We start from the raw sequence: 19,157 nt of genomic DNA, 5'->3' as shown, positions 1-19,157 counted from the left end.
GGCAGTGCCAGGCAGGGCAGCTTCCCAGGTGCAGGTCCTGAGCCCACCTTGCACCTTGTTCCACCTCTGCCAGGAGGGGAAACCCGTGACTTTCAGCCAAGACCAGAGGCTGAGAGGGAGGAGAATCAGGCTTTGAGGGTCACGCAGAAAGGTCCAGAGCCCAAAGGGCCACTGAGGCAAGAGTAGAAAGAACAGGGACCCACAGGGGAAGGAACTACTTTCTGCCCATCTGAGGCAGGCTCCTAGGGACTTGATGGGAAAGTATAAAAAACAGGAGAGAAAAAAACTGCTGGCCCCAAACTCTGTTCTGCCTGTGAGTCATTTCAGTCTTTTGAGGTAATGAACTGTACTTTTCCCCTTTCCAAATATTACAGGGAAAAGGGACAATGATTAATGGTATAGGTTTGTAACTTAACTATTTTGTATGGTTTTCTCTTCCTTCTAAGTTCTAGGGTATCATATCACCTGCATCCCAGGATCCCTGAGGGAAGGGAATATTTTTTCCCCTTTTACTTTGCTGACCTCTGCTGGATGAGAGGCAATCCACAGGAGAAGGCTGATTTGTCTCTAAAGTTTTGTTTGGGTTTGATTTAGTAATTCAAATTCAAGATTGTTTGAAAAAAATAAAGGATTTTTCTGTAAATAAATAATTTTTAAAATTTACAACAAGAAAGTGTTAAATATTTTATGTTTTTACAATGATGAAAAAGCAGAAGTGATTGTGAAATACATGTACCTGTATTGTTGATGAGTGTGAAGTGATGTGACCCTACGGAATTGAATTTGTAGAACGTAAGGAGAGTAATTTTAAAAGGGCCTTTGGGGCGTCCCTGGTGGTGCAGTGGTTAAGACACAGGGGACACAGGTTCGAGACCTGGTCCGGGAAGATCCCACATGCCATGGAGCAACTAAACCCCGTGCGCCACAACTACTCAGCCTGCGCTCTGGAGCCTGTAAGCCACAACTACTGAAGCCCACGTGCCTAGAGTCCGTGCTCTGCAACAAGAGAAGCCACCCCAGGGAAAAGCCCACCCACCGCAATGAAGAGTAGCCCTCGCTCTCCGCAACTAGAGAAAGCCCAGGCGCAGCAACGAAGACCCAACGCAGCCCAAAATAAATAAATAAAATAAATAAATTTATAAAAAATTTAAAAAATAAATAAAATCAAAGGGCCTTTGATCGAGTTCATCTTCTGCAAATCCAGAAGCCAGAAGTAATTTTAAAAAGTAAAAGTACTCACCTTTTGGCTGGAACTGCCATCTTCCAGTAATTCTCCAAAATGACCAACACAAAGGGAAAGAGGAGGAGCACCCGCTACATGTTCTCTAGGCCTTTTAGAAAACATGGAGTTCTTCCTTTGGCCACATACATGCGAATCTACAAGAAAGGTGACACTGTAGATATCAAGGGAATGGGCACTGTTCAAAAAGGAATGCCCCACAAATGTTATCATGGTAAAACTGGGAGAGCCTACAATGTTACCCAGCATGCTGTTGGCATCATTATAAATAAACAAGTTAAGGGCAAGATTCTTGCCAAGAGAATTAATGTGCATATCAAGCATATTAAGCGCTCTAAGAGCCGACATAGCTTCCTGAAACAGGTGAAGGAAAATGGTCAGAAAAAGAAGGAAGCCAAAGAGAAAGGTACTTGGGGTCAACTGAAGCACCAGCCTGCTCCACCCAGAGAAGCACACTTCATGAGAACCAACGGAAAGGAGCCTGAACTGTTGGAGCCCATTCCCCATGAATTCATGGCTTGATGGGTGTAAAGAAAATAAAAGACCTGGACTGTAAAAAAAAAAAAAAGTAAAAAAGTAAAAGTACTCATTCCCAAAGTTACTCATCAAATTATGCCCATAAATATCCAGGAGCACACTATTGGCTAAAGAGATTGTGATATATCCACATCAGGCAGATATGAAAGCTGATTTTTTTCTTCTAGTTTTGTTGAGATACAATTGACATATAGCACTGTGTAAGTTGAAGGTGTACAGCATAATGATTTGACTTATATGTATCATGAAATGATGACCACAATAAGTTTAGTGAACAGTCATCAACTCATACAGACACAAAATTAAAGAAACAGAAAACCTTTTTCTCCTTGTGATGAAAACTCTTAGAATTTACACTCTTAACAACTTTCTTTATAACATATGGCAGTGTTAATTATATTTATTATGCTGTACATTATATCCCTAGTACTTATTTATCTGATAACTGGAAGTTTGTACCTTTTGACAACATTCATACAATTTCCCCTCCCTCACCCCTGCCTCTAGTAACCACAAATACAATCTCTTCTTATATAAGTTTGCTAGTTTCTGTTCGCTCGTTTGTTTGTTTTTGAAGTGTAATTGCCCTACAACACTGTTAGTTCCTGTTACACAACATAGTGATCTGTTATTTCTACATATTTCAAAAAAAGCACCATGATAAGTCTAGTTACCATCTCTCACCATACAATAACACATAATTATTGACTATATTCCCCACACTGGATATTTCACATCCATGACTCATTTTTTTACAGCTGGAAGTTTGTATTTCTTAATCTCCCTCCCCTGTTCTTCTCTTCTCCCCAACTCCCACTCCTCTGACAACCACCTGTTTATTCTCTGTATCTACGACTATGTTTCTGTTTTGTTATGTTTGTTCATTTGTTTTGTGTTTTAGATTCCACATATAAGTGAAATCATGATATTTGTCTTTCTTTGTATGACTTATTTTGCTTAGCGTAATAACTTCTAGGTCCATCCATATTGTCAAAAATGGCAAGATTTCATTCTTTTTTTATGGCGGAGTATATATATATATACTCAGCCATATATATATATATATACACACACACACACCACATCTTCTATGTCCATCTATTGATGGGCACTTAGGTTGCTTCCATATCTTCCCTATTATAAATAATTCTGCAATGAACATAGGGATACATATACCTTTTCAAATTAGTGTTTATGTCTCCTTTGGAAAAATACCTAGGAGTAAAACTGCTGGATCATATGGCAGTTCTATTTTCAGTTTTTTGAGAATTCTCCATACTGTTTTGCAGAGTAGCTGCACCAAATTTACATTCCCACCAACAGTGCCAAGGGTTACCTTTCCTCCACATCCTCCCCAACACTTGCCATTTGTTGTCTTTTTTTTTTTTTTTTTTAATTAATTTATTTATTTATTTTTGGCTGTGTTGGGTCTTCGTTTCTGTGCGAGGGCTTTCTCTAGTTGTGGCAAGCGGGGGCCACTCTTCATCGCGGTGCGCGGGCCTCTCACTGTCGCGGCCTCTCTTGTTGCGGAGCACAGGCTCCAGACGCGCAGGCTCAGTAGTTGTGGCTCACGGGCTTAGTTGCTCCGCGGCATGTGGGATCCTCCCAGACCAGGGCTCGAACCCGTGTTCCCTGCATTGGCAGGCAGACTCTCAACCACTGCGCCACCAGGGAAGCCCCTGTTGTCTTTTTGATGATAGTCATTCTAACAGGTGTGAGTGATATCTCATTGTGGTTTTGATTTTCATTTCCCTGATGATTAGTGATGCTGAACATCGTTTCATGTGCCTGTTGGCCTTTGTATATCTTCTTTGGAAAAATGTCTGTTCAGGTCCTCTGACCATTTTAAAATCAGGTTGTTTGTTTTATCGATGTTGAGTTCTATGAGTTCTTTGTATATTTTGGATATTAACCCCTTATCATATATATCATTTGCAAATACCTTTGCCCATTCAATAGATGGTCTTTTTGTTTTGTTGATAGCTTCCTTTGCTGTGTAAAACCTTTTTAGTTTGATGTAGCCCCATTTGTTTGTTTTGGCTTTTGTTTCCCTTACCTGGGGAGACAGATCCAAAAAAAAAATATTACTAAGACTGATGTCAAATAATGTACTGCCTATGTTTTCTTCTACAAATTTTATGGTTTCGGGTCCTACATTCAAGTCTTTAATCCATTTTGAAAGTATTTTTGTATATGGTGTGAGAAAGTAGTCTAGTTTGATTCTTTTGCATGTTGCTGTCCAGTTTTCCCAGCACCATTTATTGAAGAGGCTGTCTTTACCTCACTGTATACTCTTGCTAACTTTGTCCTACATTAATTGACCATGTAAGTGTGAGTTCATTTCTGGACTCTCTCTTCTGTTCCACTGATCTATGTGTCTTTGTGTGTGTGTGTGTGTGTGTGTGCCAGTATCATACTGTTTCGATTACTGTAGTTTTGTACCAGAGTTTGAAATCAAGAAACATGATACCTCCAGTTTTGTTCTTCTTTCTCAATATTGTTTTGGCTATTCTGGGTCTTTTGTATTTCCATACACATTTTGGAAATACTAGTTCTAGTTCTGTGAAAAATTCCATAGGTATGTTGATAGGAATTGTGTTGAATCTGTAGATTGCCTTGGGTAGTAGGGCCATTTTAACAATGTCAATCTTTCCAATCCATGAGCATGGTATATCTTTCCATTTGCCCATCATGTTCAATTTTTTCATCAGTGTCTTACAGTTTTCTGAGTACAGGTCTTTTATCACCTTAGTTAGATTTATTTCTAGGTATTTTATTCTTTTTGATGTGATTGTGGATGGAATAGTTTTCTAAATTTCTCTTTCTGGTAGCTCATTGTTAGTGTATAGAAACACAACAGATTTCTGTATATTAATTTTGTATCCTGCAACTTTACTGAATTCATTGATGAGTTCTAATTTTTTTCCAGTGGTGTCGTTAGGATTTTCTATATATAGTATCATGTCATCTGCAAACAGTAACAGTTTTACTTCTTTCTTTCCAACCTGCATTCCTTTTATTTATTTTTCTTTTCAAAGTTCTGTGGCTAAGACTTCCAGTACTAAGTTGAATAAAAGTGGTGAAAGTGGGCATCCTTGTCTTGTTCCTGACCTTAGAGGAAATGCTTTCAGCTCTTCACTATTGAGTATGATGTTACCTGTGGGTTTGTCATATATGGCCTATATTATGTTGAGATTTGTTCCCTCTACATCCACTTTTTTGAGAGTTTTTATCATAAATGGATGTCGAAATTTGTCAAAAGATTTTTCTATATCTATTGAGATTATCATATGATTTTTATTCTTCAATTTGTTGATGTGGTGTTTCACAGTGATCAATTTGCAGATATTCAACTACCCTTGCATGTCTGGCATAAATTCTGCTTGATCATGGTATATGTTCCTTTTAATGCATTGTTGAATTCAATTTGCTAATATTTTGTTAAGGAATTTGCATCTATGTTCATTAGTGATATTGACTTGCAATTTTCTTTTTTGTGATATCTTTGCCTGGTTTCAGTATCAGGGTGATGTTCGCCTTCTGTAATGAGTCTGACCCAGGTCATTTCAAATTCCTGCTTCTGCCCTGGATCTCCAAGCATGTGAAATTTTGTGTGTGCCCTTAAGAATGGAGTCTCTATTTTCCACAGCCCTCTGTCTCTCATGAAAGTTAGACCCACTGGCATTCCAAGTCAAATGTTCTGGGGGCTCATCTTCCCAGTGCAGGACCCCTGGACTGGGGAGCCCAATGTGGGGCTTTGACCCCTCACTCTTGAGGGGAACCTCTGCAATTGTAATTATAATCCTGTTTGTGGGTTGCCTATGCAGGGGTATGGATCTTGACTATATAACATCTCTGCACCTCCAACCCATCTCATTGTAGTTCCTTTTAAAATTAATATCTTTAATTATACAAGATCTTTTCTGCTAGTCTTCAGGTCATTCTCATTGATAGTTGGTCTGTAAATAGGTGTAATTTAGGTGTGCCCATGAAAATAGGTGAAATTGGGATCTTCCTACTCTGCTATCTTGGCCATGCCCCACAAAAGCTGATTTTTAAAAGACTCTCTGGCAACTTGGAAAATACATATGACACACGCTTAATGCTCAGCAGTTCTTATTCAGGGTGTGCACTGAACACGTAAAAACTGAAAATATAGATTCCCAGGTCCTACCCAAGAAGATTATGCCTAAGTTGGACTGGGTGTGGAAGGGCATTGGATTTTGGAAAAACCCTCCAAGTGTATTTCTACTTACACCCCATATAAAATTCTGAATTAAATGAAAAAAACCTGGATGCCAACTGTCATTTATATTTCAACTTTAATTTGATAAAACATTTGATTGCATGTGGAGAGGAAAAAGGAGGGAAGAGGGCCCTGTATCTGGATGAAGTGGATATATGCTCCCTCCTGCAAGGTACCAACCAAAATAAGAACCATATTTGATGACACTAGGACTGCAAGCAGTATATAAATAATGTATAATTTCATTTAATATAATAATATTTAAAAATATGAGTTGAGTGGTATTTTTCTAGCTGTTCTGTTAGTTTTGCCAAATACCAATGTAGAAATTAGCCTTCTGCAGCTGCAGAGGCAACTGAATTTCCAGCTTGCTTGTATGTGGCTCAGTCCCTCTTTTAAGAGCCATAAAATGTCCCGAACATCACTGATCCATAACTCTCAAAATCACCTAAACTAGAGATAATCCAACAGCTTTGGACCATCTGCTGAGGGAGGCAGGCAGCATGGCAGGAAGAGTCTTGCGCTGGAGAGACAAGAGACTCAAGGCCTGGTGTTGACTTGCTGCTAACTCACAAGTGATCTTGGGTGAGTCCCTTCACCCTTGCAGATTACTGTAAAATGAGAGGTAAGGGGTCCAAACTTAAACACCTTCAGGGGGCAGGTAATATCAGTGAGTGAAATGGGCCAGGACCAAGACAGTGGAGAATAGTGAGGACTGGGGAAAGTTGAGAGTTCATGCCTTTGTAAAGGGATAGCCACTCCTCAGCTCCTGCAGATTGTTTTATCAGGGTTGCTGAGAACAGTTATGAAGGTTGTGCACTGCACAAGGACACTATTTCAGAGGACATGTCATTCACATCATAGATGTAGATATTTTCTGTAGAGGGTTTTGAGGAAAGGATACCTTCTAATTTGCACGAAGGTGTTATATGGGCTTTCAGAAGCCCTAGTTACCATGTGGGAATACAGTTCTAATGTTGCTGGATCTGTTGTTCTTGTTTTTGAGAAGCTGGAAATATGGCTTTTAATGTGAAACGTCCCTAATTTAAAATTAGGTGGAAACTAATTCCAAAACATATTTGACATTGTGTGAGCTAACCAAAACTCTTCTGGGGATCAGATTCAGGCTGTAAGTTGAAGATCTCTGACCCAGAAGAACTGTAAGTTACTGACATTTCAGAGACCCTCCTATTCTATGTACCTCGTGTAATTTTGAAGGAATCAGAAATAAATACTAATTACCTGGGTAAATTATATGGATGTAACAGGAATTATATGGATATAAAAAGTAAAAGTGCATCCTTTGAATGAGGGTATGTATAACATTCTCCCTACTTATCATCTGGTTAACTTTAATTCATCCTTTCTTATTACAAATGTTATTTCTCCAGAGAGAGCTTCCTAAGACTTTCACCTAAATTAGGTTCCCCTCTTACACTTTCTTAAAACACCTTCCTTTACTGAGTGAACTCTTCAACTTTATATCTTAAGATAGTCACTTGTGTGAATGTTTGCTTACTGTCTGTTTGCTCACCATTTGGTGGAGAGTATGTCTTTGTTAACCGTTGTATCCCCAGTGGGGCTATTGCTGGTACATATCAGGCACCCAATGTAGATTTATTGAATGATGGATTAGTCTCCACCCCATCAGTAAAACATCCTTTCTTCTTGGTATCTCTGACTGAACTTGCTGCCTGGTGTTTGACTTCTGCATTCCAGAACTTGGAGGACGTCTGGTTTCCATTTCTGAGCAGGGTCTCTGGTATGTCCCTCTCCCCGACATATCTCCTGAGCCAGAGAAGAGAGCCAGTTCAAGGCAGTGATGTTCAGGACATCCATGCTTGGTTCGTGGCTAAAACCCACCTAGATGGGGGTTGGAGGACTCATAATTCAGGTAACACACACCAAGACATGTTAGAAAGTTCACTTCATCTTGGATGCTGGGGTAGAGGGGGAGAGTTTTCAGCCCATAATTAAATTCTGTTCCCTGTACATATTTTGCATTCTTATTTTATTTTATATGAGTAACAAGATCATTATGATGCCAACTAATAGGCCAGCACTCCTGCGATTTATTGAACAAATCTGGTAGCTTTCCAAGGCAAATTGCATTTTTTGATGTTGAAAATAATTCTTTAAGGATCATCCCCAAGTTCCCAAAACATCAGCTAAAGCAGTTGATTCCATAAAGTAGCTAAACACAGATGAAGCTAATGATTGTGGGAGAAACCGCAGAAGGAGAAGGAAAACCAGAATCACACAAAGATAACCTGTCAAGGAGCAAAAGAGAAAATGAAAGGCAGGAGCAGAGAAAGGAAGGTTAAGAAAGAAAGAGAAGCAAGGAGAGTTCTGGAAGAGGACATCATCAGGGGGAAGGTGTCTGTCCAAAACTCCAGCTCCAGCTCTTTCAGTTTCTGTCCCACGCTCATGTTCAAGTCCAGCTGTAAGTATTCCTCAGTCTGACCGTCAGCCGGCCACAGGGGCAGGCCTTCCCCATTAGGATTCCTGGAAGTGAGAGATTTTCAGCCTCAAACACCCGGTGAGATTTTTCATCCTCAAACACCTGGTTATGGAGGAAGCTGGGAGGTTCACTTACCCAGTCAGAGCAAAGTTAGCCCAATATCTCATCATGTTCCTGCTCAGCCGTTTCTCTTCCTCTGTAGCTCCTTCTGAAGGAGATAAGCACAAAATCCCGCTCTCACAATGATTCGCCAGAAGCCCAAGGGGCCTCACGTTGGATGAATCACTTTCACACCTTTCCTCCCATTTCATCCTTAACAGCCTACCAAGTCACTGCACTCATCATGTATTTGCAGATACTGACTTGCCTGAGGAATCATGGTTCCAAATGGTGGAGGCTGAACACACATCTTCCCTGACCATCCAATGCTCTTCCTGCCCTTTCCACGGGACTGCAAGTTCCTTGGGGACAGAGACCACCTCTCTCTCTAGATCAATCAATTATTGTACTTCTTTATTTGAAAATGTAACACTGCTTAAAGCACAAAATTCAAAATGCAGGAAGTATATCTAATGAAAGTAAGTTTCTCCCTGTCTCTTCCCTCTAGTCACCGAGTTACCAGCCTCAGAGGCAACCATTGTTACCACATTCTTGAGCGCACTTCCGAAGGAGTCTAGACGTGCATGAGGGTTTAAGCAGACACTTTTAACACACTTGGTGCTATAGTGGACACACATTATACATCTTTCTCTTTCACTAAAATTGTATCCAGGAGTTAGTTCCACATTGCTGCCTAGAAACCTTCAATTTACTGTTCTTTGTTGCTCTATAAATATATAATACATAAATATATATATGTAAATATATAATTCATGTATCCAGTACTGTATTGATGGGTCTTGACATTTTTTTCAATCTTTTGCTCGTAAAAGCAATGTTTTAGTGTGTGTGTGTGTGTGTGTATATTTTTGCACATGTGGAAGTATAATTGCACAAAAAATCCCAGAAGTTGAATTGCTGGGCTAAAAACTACATGCATTTAAAATTTTTTTAAATTAATTAATTAATTTGTTTATTTATGGCTGTGTTGGGTCTTCGTTTCTGTGCAAGAGCTTTCTCCAGTTGTGGCAAGCGGGGGCCACTCTTCATCGTGGTAGGCTGGCCTCTCACTGTCGCGGCCTCTCTTGTTGCGGAGCACAAGCTCCAGACGCGCAGGCTCAGTAATTGTGGCTCGTGGGCCCAGTTGCTCCGCGGCATGTGGGATCTTCCCAGACCAGGGCTCGAACCCGTGTCCCCTGCATTGGCAGGCAGATTCTCAACTATTGCGCCACCAGGGAAGCCCCATGCATTTTAAATTTTGATAGAGTTTTCCATTGACATATGAGGTTGTCAATTTTCCCCCACCTGCTCAAATACATTATGTAAAATGTTCTTCCCAACCTTGATCTATGAAAAATGAGTCCTTGGTCAAGGTTAGTTTTTAATCCTCTTTGCTATGAGCGAGGTTGAATGGATTTTTATGTTTAAAAGCCACATGTTTCCCTTTCCATAAACTATTTATATCTGTTACCCAGTTTTTGACTGGGTTGTGTTTTTCTCATTGATTTTATGAGCTCTTTAGATATCAAGGAATTTAACCCTTTGATACATACATATGTTGTTCATTTTTTCCATTTTTGAGAGTCCATGTGCCCGTCACATAGTACAGGTTCAGTGATGGTTACTGAGTAATAATAATAGTAATATTTCTTAAGCACTCACCATATGATTTATGAGAATTGTTTCATTTAATCCTTATGACAACCTAGGAGGTAGTTCTGTTATTATTGGCATTATAAGATAAGAAAGAATAAATAGAACAATGAACAAACCACACTGCACAGACACACTCTAGAGGAGAGGTTCTGTCCTTTTCACGGAGAGGCTAGCATGAACTGGTTAAGAGCCTATATTGTGCAATTTTTTAACTAAATAGTTTAGTCATAACTCCTGTATGTAGTTCCTATGGTTTTTTAAATTTTGATAACCTCATCTGATTGGCTTATTATTTTAGGCACCGAACAGGTCATGAATTCAGGAATAAATGAGCTAACCTCACCAGAAACAGTTCACAAGCATTTACATTAGATCACCTGGATCCAGACCACTTTCAGCTGCAATTATGAAAAATGTGGTTCTTGCCTTTGAAAGCCCTGGGTGGTAGCCTCACGGGAGCTCTGGGAAGGGCAGGGAGGGTGAGACCAGGTGTCAAAGAGAAGGAAGTAAGTGGTTTTTGGTTTTTTTCCCCAAAAAATCAGATTGCATGAATGCCCCCAAGTGCCCACCCCTATAGGCTTTAGTCCAGAGAAAAACACTCATCAAGCATATGTTGGCCCCTCTTTTTCATGGTCCCTTTTTCTGAAACTACGAGTGGAGACATTCTCCAGGGAAAGGTTGTGTCTGTAAACCACCCTGCCAGTCGTCCCATCCCCTGCATAGTGTTGCCGTTGGTGAGGCTTCGTGCTAACAGTGGAGATTCTCATCTTCTCCCCAACTCATCCCAAGCTCGTGTTCCTGCAAGAGCAGGAGCCCCTGAAGCCAGTTTCTTACCAAACATGACAATGTCGCCCTTCAGGAAGGCACCTCCAAAGACAAAGCAGATTTCATCAGTGTGATCAGCTTTGACAAAAGGCGGCTTCTTATCCTTTAAGCACTGGGGCCGATGCTGAAACTCATAGAAGTAGACAGGTGCACCAGCATCTGCGGAAAGGTAGGAAGGGTTTGTGGCAGGCATGCATGCAGGGGGCAGTAGGGGCTGGCCCTGCATTTCCGTCCATCTAGTCTGGGATCCACAGACTCATGGGTGGAACAGCCCAGAGACAATGTGAGGCTAGTGTTTCCTGCTACAGTGGCCCTCATGCCCCTGGAGACAGAACTCACTACCCCTCAGGGTGGCCTGAGAGGGCAACAGTACTACTTCTCAAAAAAAAACCCTTTATACTGATCCGAGATCTACCTCCTTGTGACTTCCTTTGTTTGACCCTGGTTCAACTGTCTGGGGAAAACAGAACAAAATGATTTCCTGCTACCAAGATGCTCTGCTGCATCCTATGTTTCTTCACCTCTCTTCTAAAGGTCTTTGCTCTGTAATTTCCCCTCTTTCTCTGCATCATCAGTTTTTCTCTATTGGATCATCACCATCAGTAGCAAACATGCTTACAAAGTCTCTCATTAAAGCACACACACGTGTGCACACACATATGGGCACACACACACAGAAGCACACACAAACATATCAATACATACTCTTGGTCTCAACTTCCCCTCCAGTTACTGGCTTATTTCTCTAAATCCCTTCTAGCAAGAATTGCAGTGCAGTTGCCTTATTATCTCTGCTTCCTTTCCTCTCATTTTCTCTTTTAATAGACGTATCAAGTATGGACAATAAAAAGCACAGATTTTAAGTGTACATTTTGATGAGTTTTTACAAATGCATGCACGTTCATGTAAACACCACCCCAAGCAGGATACAGAGCATTTCCATCGCCCCAAAAGTTCCCTTGTATCTCCTTCTAGTCACTCTACCAAGAGAAAACCAAAGTTTTTATTCCTATCACAATTGATTAATTTTGTTTGTTCTTGAACTCTGTATGGAATAACACAATATGTACTCTTTTGTATCTGGCTTCTTTTGCTCAGCATAACGCTTTTGAGGTTCATCCATGTTTTGCCTGTATCAATAATTGACTCCTAATCACCAAGTAGTAAGCTACTGCATGAATATACCATAAATTACTTATCCATTCATCTGATGATAGACATTTTGGGTTCTTTCCAATCTTGGGCTATTATGATTAAAGCTGCTGTGGATATCCATATACAAGTCTTTTCTGTGGTTGAGTAACAGGGTAGGTGTATGCTTATAAGAAACTTACAGTTTTCCAGGGTGATTGTAACCATTTCATATTCCCACCAGAAGTTCTGAACATTCCACATCCTTGGCAATACTTTTTGGTATATGGTTTGAGTTTTTAATATTAGCCATTTTAGCAGGTGTAAATGGTTGCCTCATTTTGGGTTCACTTTGCATTTCCCTGATGACAAATAATGTCGAGCACCTTTTCATGTGCTTTTTGCTTTCATTCATCCTCTTTAGTGAAGTGTCTTTTCAAGCCTTTTACCCATTTGTAATTGGATTATTTGTCTTTTCATTACTGAACTGTAAGAGTTCTTCTATTCTGGATATGAATTTTTTGTCAGATTTGTATTGTGAATATTTTCTTCCAGTCTGTGGCTTGCTTTTGCATTTTCTTCACAGTAATTTTTAAAAATTCACCAACATAAAAGTCAGCATTTTAACAATTTCAAAGTGTGTAATTCAGTGGCTTTTAGTACGTTCAGAATGTTGTGCAACCATCACCACTATCTAGGTCCAGAACATTTTCATCACCTCAGACAGAAACCCAGACCCATTCAAGCAGTCATTCCCACACTCACCCCTCCCCTTAGCCCTTGGAAATTTTTTGGTGCTATAGATTTGCTACTCTGGACATTTCACATAAATAGAATCACACAACATATAGCCTTTTATGGGCTTCTTCCACTTAGCAGTTTTTCCAAGGTTCATCCATATTGTAGCACATATCAATATTTCATGGCTAAATTATAATTCATTGTATATATATATATATATATATATATATATATACACCACCTTTTGTTTATCTATTCACCAATTGATGGACATTTGGGTTGTTACTTCTTTTTGGCTACCATAAATAAGGCTGCTATGAACACTCATGTAAGATTTTTGTTTGACCACCTATTTTTAAAAAGTTTTTATTGGAGTATAGTTGCTTAGGAGTGTATTTGCTGGGTTGTTGATACCTCTACGTTTAATTTTTTGAGGAACAGCTGAACTGTTTTCTACAATGGGTACACCATTTTACATTCCCATCAGCAGTATGAGTGTTCCAATTTCTCCACATTCTCAACAACACGTTATTTTCTGGATTTGTTGTTGTTTTTTGTTTGTTTGCTTATTGTAGCTACTCTAGTGGATGTGAAGTGGTATCTCGTAGTTATGATTTTCATTTCTTTAATAACAAATGATGTTGATCATCTTTTCATGTGCTTATTAGCCATTTGTATATCTTCTTTGGAAAAATGTCCATTCAATCCTTTGCCCAATTTTTATTTGAGTTGTTTGGGCTTTTTGTTTGTTTGTTTGTTTGTTTACTTGTAAGAGTTCTTTATATATTCTGAATAATAGACCCTTATCAGATATATGATTTGCAAATATTTTCTCCCATTCTGTGGGTTTTCTTTTCACTTTCTTTATATTGTCCTTTAATGCACAGTAATTTTTAATTTTGATGAAGTCCAATTTTTTTCTTTTTTGTTTATAGTTTTGGTGTTATATCTAAGAATCCATTGCCAAATCTGAGGTTATGGAAATGTACCCTGTTTTCTTCTAAGAAGTTTACAGTTTCAGCTCTTACATTTAGGTCTCTGATCCATTTTGAGTTAATTTTTTTTTTAACATCTTTATTGGAGTATAATTGCTTTACAATGGTGCGTTAATTTCTGCTTTATAACAAAGTGAATCAGCTAACATATACATATATCCCCATATCTCCTTCCTCTTGTGTCTCCCTCCCAACTTCCCTATCCCACCTCTCTAGGTGGTCACAAAGCACCGAGCTGATCTCCCTGTGCTATGCGGCTGCTTCCCACTAGCTATCTATTTTACATTTGGTAGTATATATAAGTCCATGCCACACTCTCACTTCGTCCCAGCTTACCCTCCCCCCTCCCCATGTCCTCAAGTCCATTCTCTATGTCTGTGTCCTTATTCCTGTCCTGCCCCTAGGTTCTTCAGACCATTTTTTTTTAGATTCCATATATATGTGTTAGCATACAGTATCTGTTTTTCTCTTTCTGACTTAACTTCACTCTGTATGACAGTCTCTAGGTCCATCCACCTCACTACAAATAACCATTTTGAGTTAATTTTTGATTATGGTGTGAGGGTAGGGTTCAATTTCATTCTTTTGCATGTGTTATTCAGTTGTCCCAGCACAATTTGTTGAAAAGACTATTTTTTCCCCATTGAATAGTCTTGGCAGCCTTGTGTAAATCAATTGACCATAGATATGTATAGGTTTATTTCTGGACATTGATCTGTTTGTCTATTCTTATGCCAGTAGCACACCACCTTGATTACCATTGGCTTGTAGTAAGTGAGTTTTAAAATCAGTAAATATGAGTCTTCCAGGTTTGTTCTTTTTCAAGATTATTTTGGCTATTCTGGGTCCCTTGAAATTCCATATGAATTTTAGGATCAGCTTGTCCATTTCTGCAAAAAAGGAAGTCAGAATTTTGATAGGAGTTGCATTAAATTTGGGAGTATTGCCATCTTAAATCTGAATCTTCCAAACCATTTATTCTTTCATTTCTTTCAGCAATGTTTTATAGTTTTCAGTGCACATATCTTGTACCTCCTTGGTTATATTAATTTCTAAGTAATTTATTCTTTTTGTTGCTATTCTAAATGTTGTTTTCTTAATTTCATTTTTTGATTGTTCACTGCTAGTGTGTAGAAATAAAACCGACTTTTGTATGCTGATCTTGTATCCTGAAACTTTGTTGAATTTATTAACTCTCATGGTTTTTTGTGGATTCTTTAGAATTTTCTACACATAATATCATGCCATCTGTGAATAGAGACAGTTTTGTTTCTTTCTTTCCAATTTAGATTCCTTTTAATTTGTCCTTGCTAGAACTTGAATAGAAATGGTGGGAGGAAACATCTTTATCTTGTTCCTGATCTTAGGGAAAGATTTCAGTCTTTCACCATTAAGTAAGATATCAGCTGTGGGTTTTTTACATAAGTCCTTTATCAGTTTGAACAAGGTCCTGTGTATTCTTAGTTTGTTGCGTGTCTTCATCATGAATGTGTGTTGAATTTTGTCAAATGCTTTTTCTGCATCTAATAAGATAATTGTGTGTTTTTTCCTGTATTCTATTAATAAGGTATACTATATTGATTGGTTTTCATATATTGAACCATGCTTATATTCCTGGGATAAATCCCAATTGATTATGGTATACAATCCTTTTAATATGCTAGATTCAGTTGCTAGGATTTTGTTGAGGATTTTTGCAACTAGGCTCATATGGGATATTGGTCTATAGTTTTCTCTTCTTGTGATGTCTTTGTCTGGCTTCACTCTCAGGGTACTACTGGTCTCATAGGATGAGTTACGAAGTATTCCTTCCTCTTTCACTTTTTTGAAAGGGTTGAGAAGGACTGGTTTTAATTCTTCTTTAAATGTTTGCTAGAATTCACCAGTGAAGACAACTGGTCCTGGGATTTCCTTTGTTGGTAGGTTTTTGCTTACTGATTCAATAATTTCTTTTGCCATAGGTATATTCAGATTTTCTATTTCTTCTTGAATTGGTTTTTGTAGTTTTTGTGTTTCTAGGAATTTCTCAATTTCATCTACCTAATTTGTTGCCATACACCTGTTCATAATAATCCTTTTTATTTCTGTAATGTCTGTAGTAATGCACCCACTTTCATTTCTAATTTGAGTCTTCTTTCTTTCTTGGTCAGTCTGATTAAAAGTTTGTCAATTTTGTTGTTTTTCTTTTATTTTTTTTTTCAATAAACACTCTTTTATTTTTATTTTTTTAATTAATTAATTTACTTTTATCTTTGGCTGCGTTGGGTCTTCGTTGCTGTGCTCAGGCTTTCTCTAGCTATGGCAGCGAGCGAGGGCTAGTCTTCGTTGAGGTGTGTGGGCTTCTCATTGCGGTGGCTTCTCATTGCAGAGCATGGGCTCTAGGTGTGCAGGCTTCAGCAGTTGTGGCACACGGGCTTAGCTGCTCCACGGCATGTGGGATCTTCCTGGACCAGGGATCAAACCTGTGTCCCCTGCATTGGCAGGCGGATTCTTAAACACTGCGCCACCAGGGAAGTCTCTGTTGTTTTTCAAAGAACCAAATTTTATATTCATCCATTCTCTCTATTGATTTTATACTCTATTTCATTTATCTCTGCTCTAATCTTTATTATATTCTTCCTTCTGGTTGCTTTGGATTTACTTTGCTCTTATTTTTCTAGTTCCTTAAGGTGGAAGGTTGGGTTATTGATTTGAGATCTTTTTTTCTTTTTAATGTATGCACTTACAGCTATAAATTTCTCTCTAAGCACTGTTTTCACCATGCCCCATAAGTTTCAGTATCTTGTGGTTTTGTTTTCATTCATCTCAAAGTATGTTCTGATTTTCCCTGTGATTTCTTCTTTGACCTATTGATTATTTAAGAGTTTGTTGTTTAAAAACTATTTTGTAGCAAAGCACACTATCAACAAAATAATAAGGCAATCCACAGAATGGGAGAAAATGTTTGCAAATCATTTATCTGATAAAAGATTAATATATGTAGAATATGTAAAGAACTCCTAAAACTCAGCAACAACAACAAAAACCAGCTAAATTCAAAAATAGGCAAAGAACTTAATAAACATTTCTCCAAAGAATATATACAAATGGGTAATAAGCACAAGAAAAGATATTCGATATCAACAACATCACTAATTATTAGGGAAATGCAAATCATAACCACAATAAGATACCATTTCACACCTATTAGAATGGCTATTACTTAAAAATGATAATAACAAGTGTTGCTAAAAATGTGGAAAATTTGGAACCCTGTGCATTATAAATGCACAATGTAAAATGGTGCAGCCACTGTGGAAAACAATAGGACAGTTCCTCAAAAAATTAAACATAGAATAACCATATGATCCAGCAATTACACCTCTGGGTATGCACCCCAAGAACTGAAAGCAGCAACTTGAACAGATATTTGTATACCAATGTTCATGGAAGCATTATTCACAACAACCAAAGGTGGAAACAACCCAAATGTCCATTGATGGCCGAATGGATAAACAAAATGTGTTATATACATACAACAGAATATTATTCAGTCTTAGAAAAGAATGAAATTGATACATGATATGACACGGATGAACTTTAAAGGCATTACTCTAAGTGGATTAAGCCAGATACAGAAGGACAAATATTATATGATTCAACTTATATGAAGTGCCTAGAACAGTCAAATTCATAGAGACAGAAGGAGTGGGGAGTTATTTTTTAATGGGTACAGAGTTTCAATTTGGGATGATGAAAATGTTCTGGAGATGGACAGTGGTATGGTTGCACAATAATGTGAATGAACTTTAATTCCACTGAACTGTACACTTAAAAATTATTAAAATGGTAAAATTTTTGTTATGCATATTTTGCCACAATTTTCTAAACTATAAAAAAGTGCCATTTAATTTATAAATATTTGTGAATTTTCCGGATTTCCTTTCATTATTGATTTCTAACTTCATTCCACTGTGGTTGGAAAAGATACTCTGTATGATTTACATCTTTTTAAAAGTTACTGAGACTTGTTTTGTGGTCCAGTATATGGTCTATAGTTGAGGATGTTCCATGTGTACTTGAGAAGAATATGCAATCTGCTGTTGTTAGGTGAAGTGTTCTTTATGTTTCTGTTTGATGTAGTTGGTTTATAGTATTGTTCAAGTTTTCTATTTCCTTGTCTATCTTTTGTATAGTTGTTCTAGTATTGAAAGTGGGGTTGAAGTCTCCAACTATTAATGTAAAAGTGTCTGTTTCTCCCTTTGATTCTGTCATTTTTTGCTTCATATATTTTGGGGCTCTGTTGTAAGGTACATCTGGGTTTTTAATTGCTATATCTTCTTGATGGATTCACTATTTTATCCTTATATAATGTGCTTCTCTGTCTCTTTTAGCCTGTAACAATTTCTCTGTAACTATTTAGTCTTAAAGTCTATTTTGTCTGATTTAAGTATTGCCACTACAACTCTCTTTTGGTTACTGTTTGCATGGAATGTATCTTTTGCCATCCTTTCACTTCCAACCTATTTGTATCTTTGATTCTAAAGTGAGTGTCTTGTAGAAAGCATATAATGGGATTACTTTTTTTAATCCATTCGTTCTGTAATCTCTGCCTTCTGAGATCTTAACCATTTACATTTGATGTAATAACAAATAAGGAAGGACTTATTTCTGCCATTTGCTAATTGTTTCCTATCTTTGTTTGTCTTATATACTTTTTGTTTTTCAATTCCTCTATTACTGCCTTCTTTTATGTTAGATAAATATTTTCTGGTGTACCATTTTGATTTCCTTACTGTTTTTTTTAACTACATGTTTTTAAGTTATTTTAAGTGGTATCCTGGGTATTACAGTTAACAATTAATAATCTATTTCAAATTAATGCTAACTTAGTTTCAGTAGGATACAAAAACTTCCCCCTATATAGCTTTGCACCCTTTATGTTGTTATTTTTACAAATTTCATCTTTGTGCATTGTGGGTCAGTAACAGATTTATAATTACTGTTTTATGCAGTTGTCTTTTAAATCATATGGGAAAAAAGAGAAGTTAGAAATAATAAATACATTAATACTTTCTTTTATATTATAAGTAAACATAGCATAAGTAAAGTGGTTACCTTTAATGATGTTCTTTTTTCTTATTGTGGATTTGAGATAATGTCTAGTGTCCTTTTGTTTTAGCCTTAAGGACACCCTTTAGCATTTCTTCTTAGGCAGGTTTACTAGTAGCAAACTCCCTTATTTTT

The 19,157-nt window shown here is 37.8% G+C and overlaps 2 protein-coding genes across 3 annotated transcripts in view; one reads left to right on the top strand and one right to left on the bottom strand.

Moving 5' to 3' along the window:
- Window positions 1-1,269: 1,269 nt before the first annotated feature.
- LOC118885053 (60S ribosomal protein L21-like) lies at window positions 1,270-1,808 on the top strand. The gene has a single exon (XM_036833361.1). It carries the CDS (start codon window positions 1,280-1,282, stop codon window positions 1,760-1,762), a length of 483 nt encoding a protein of 160 aa, XP_036689256.1. The 5' UTR covers window positions 1,270-1,279; the 3' UTR covers window positions 1,763-1,808.
- A 6,291-nt stretch (window positions 1,809-8,099) lies between these two features.
- CES5A (carboxylesterase 5A) overlaps window positions 8,100-19,157 on the bottom strand; it is a 39,752-nt gene continuing 28,694 nt past the window's right edge. Inside the window, exons 12-14 of one of the 2 annotated variants that reach the window (XM_036833354.1) lie at window positions 11,074-11,223; window positions 8,620-8,692; window positions 8,100-8,528 (exon numbers count right to left, since the gene is read on the bottom strand). In XM_036833354.1, the coding sequence (XP_036689249.1) occupies window positions 8,297-8,528; window positions 8,620-8,692; window positions 11,074-11,223 (455 nt within the window). In that variant the 3' untranslated portion in view covers window positions 8,100-8,296. The remainder of the gene's footprint in view (window positions 8,529-8,619; window positions 8,693-11,073; window positions 11,224-19,157) is intronic. The other variant, XM_036833355.1, reaches the window with a different exon arrangement.

The sequence above is a fragment of the Balaenoptera musculus genome, chromosome 19 (genome assembly GCF_009873245.2).
Source record: "Balaenoptera musculus isolate JJ_BM4_2016_0621 chromosome 19, mBalMus1.pri.v3, whole genome shotgun sequence".
Taxonomy (NCBI): Eukaryota; Metazoa; Chordata; class Mammalia; order Artiodactyla; family Balaenopteridae; genus Balaenoptera; species Balaenoptera musculus.
The sequence above is the reverse complement of the archived record's forward strand: the minus strand, read 5'-3'. Positions and strand labels throughout refer to the sequence as shown.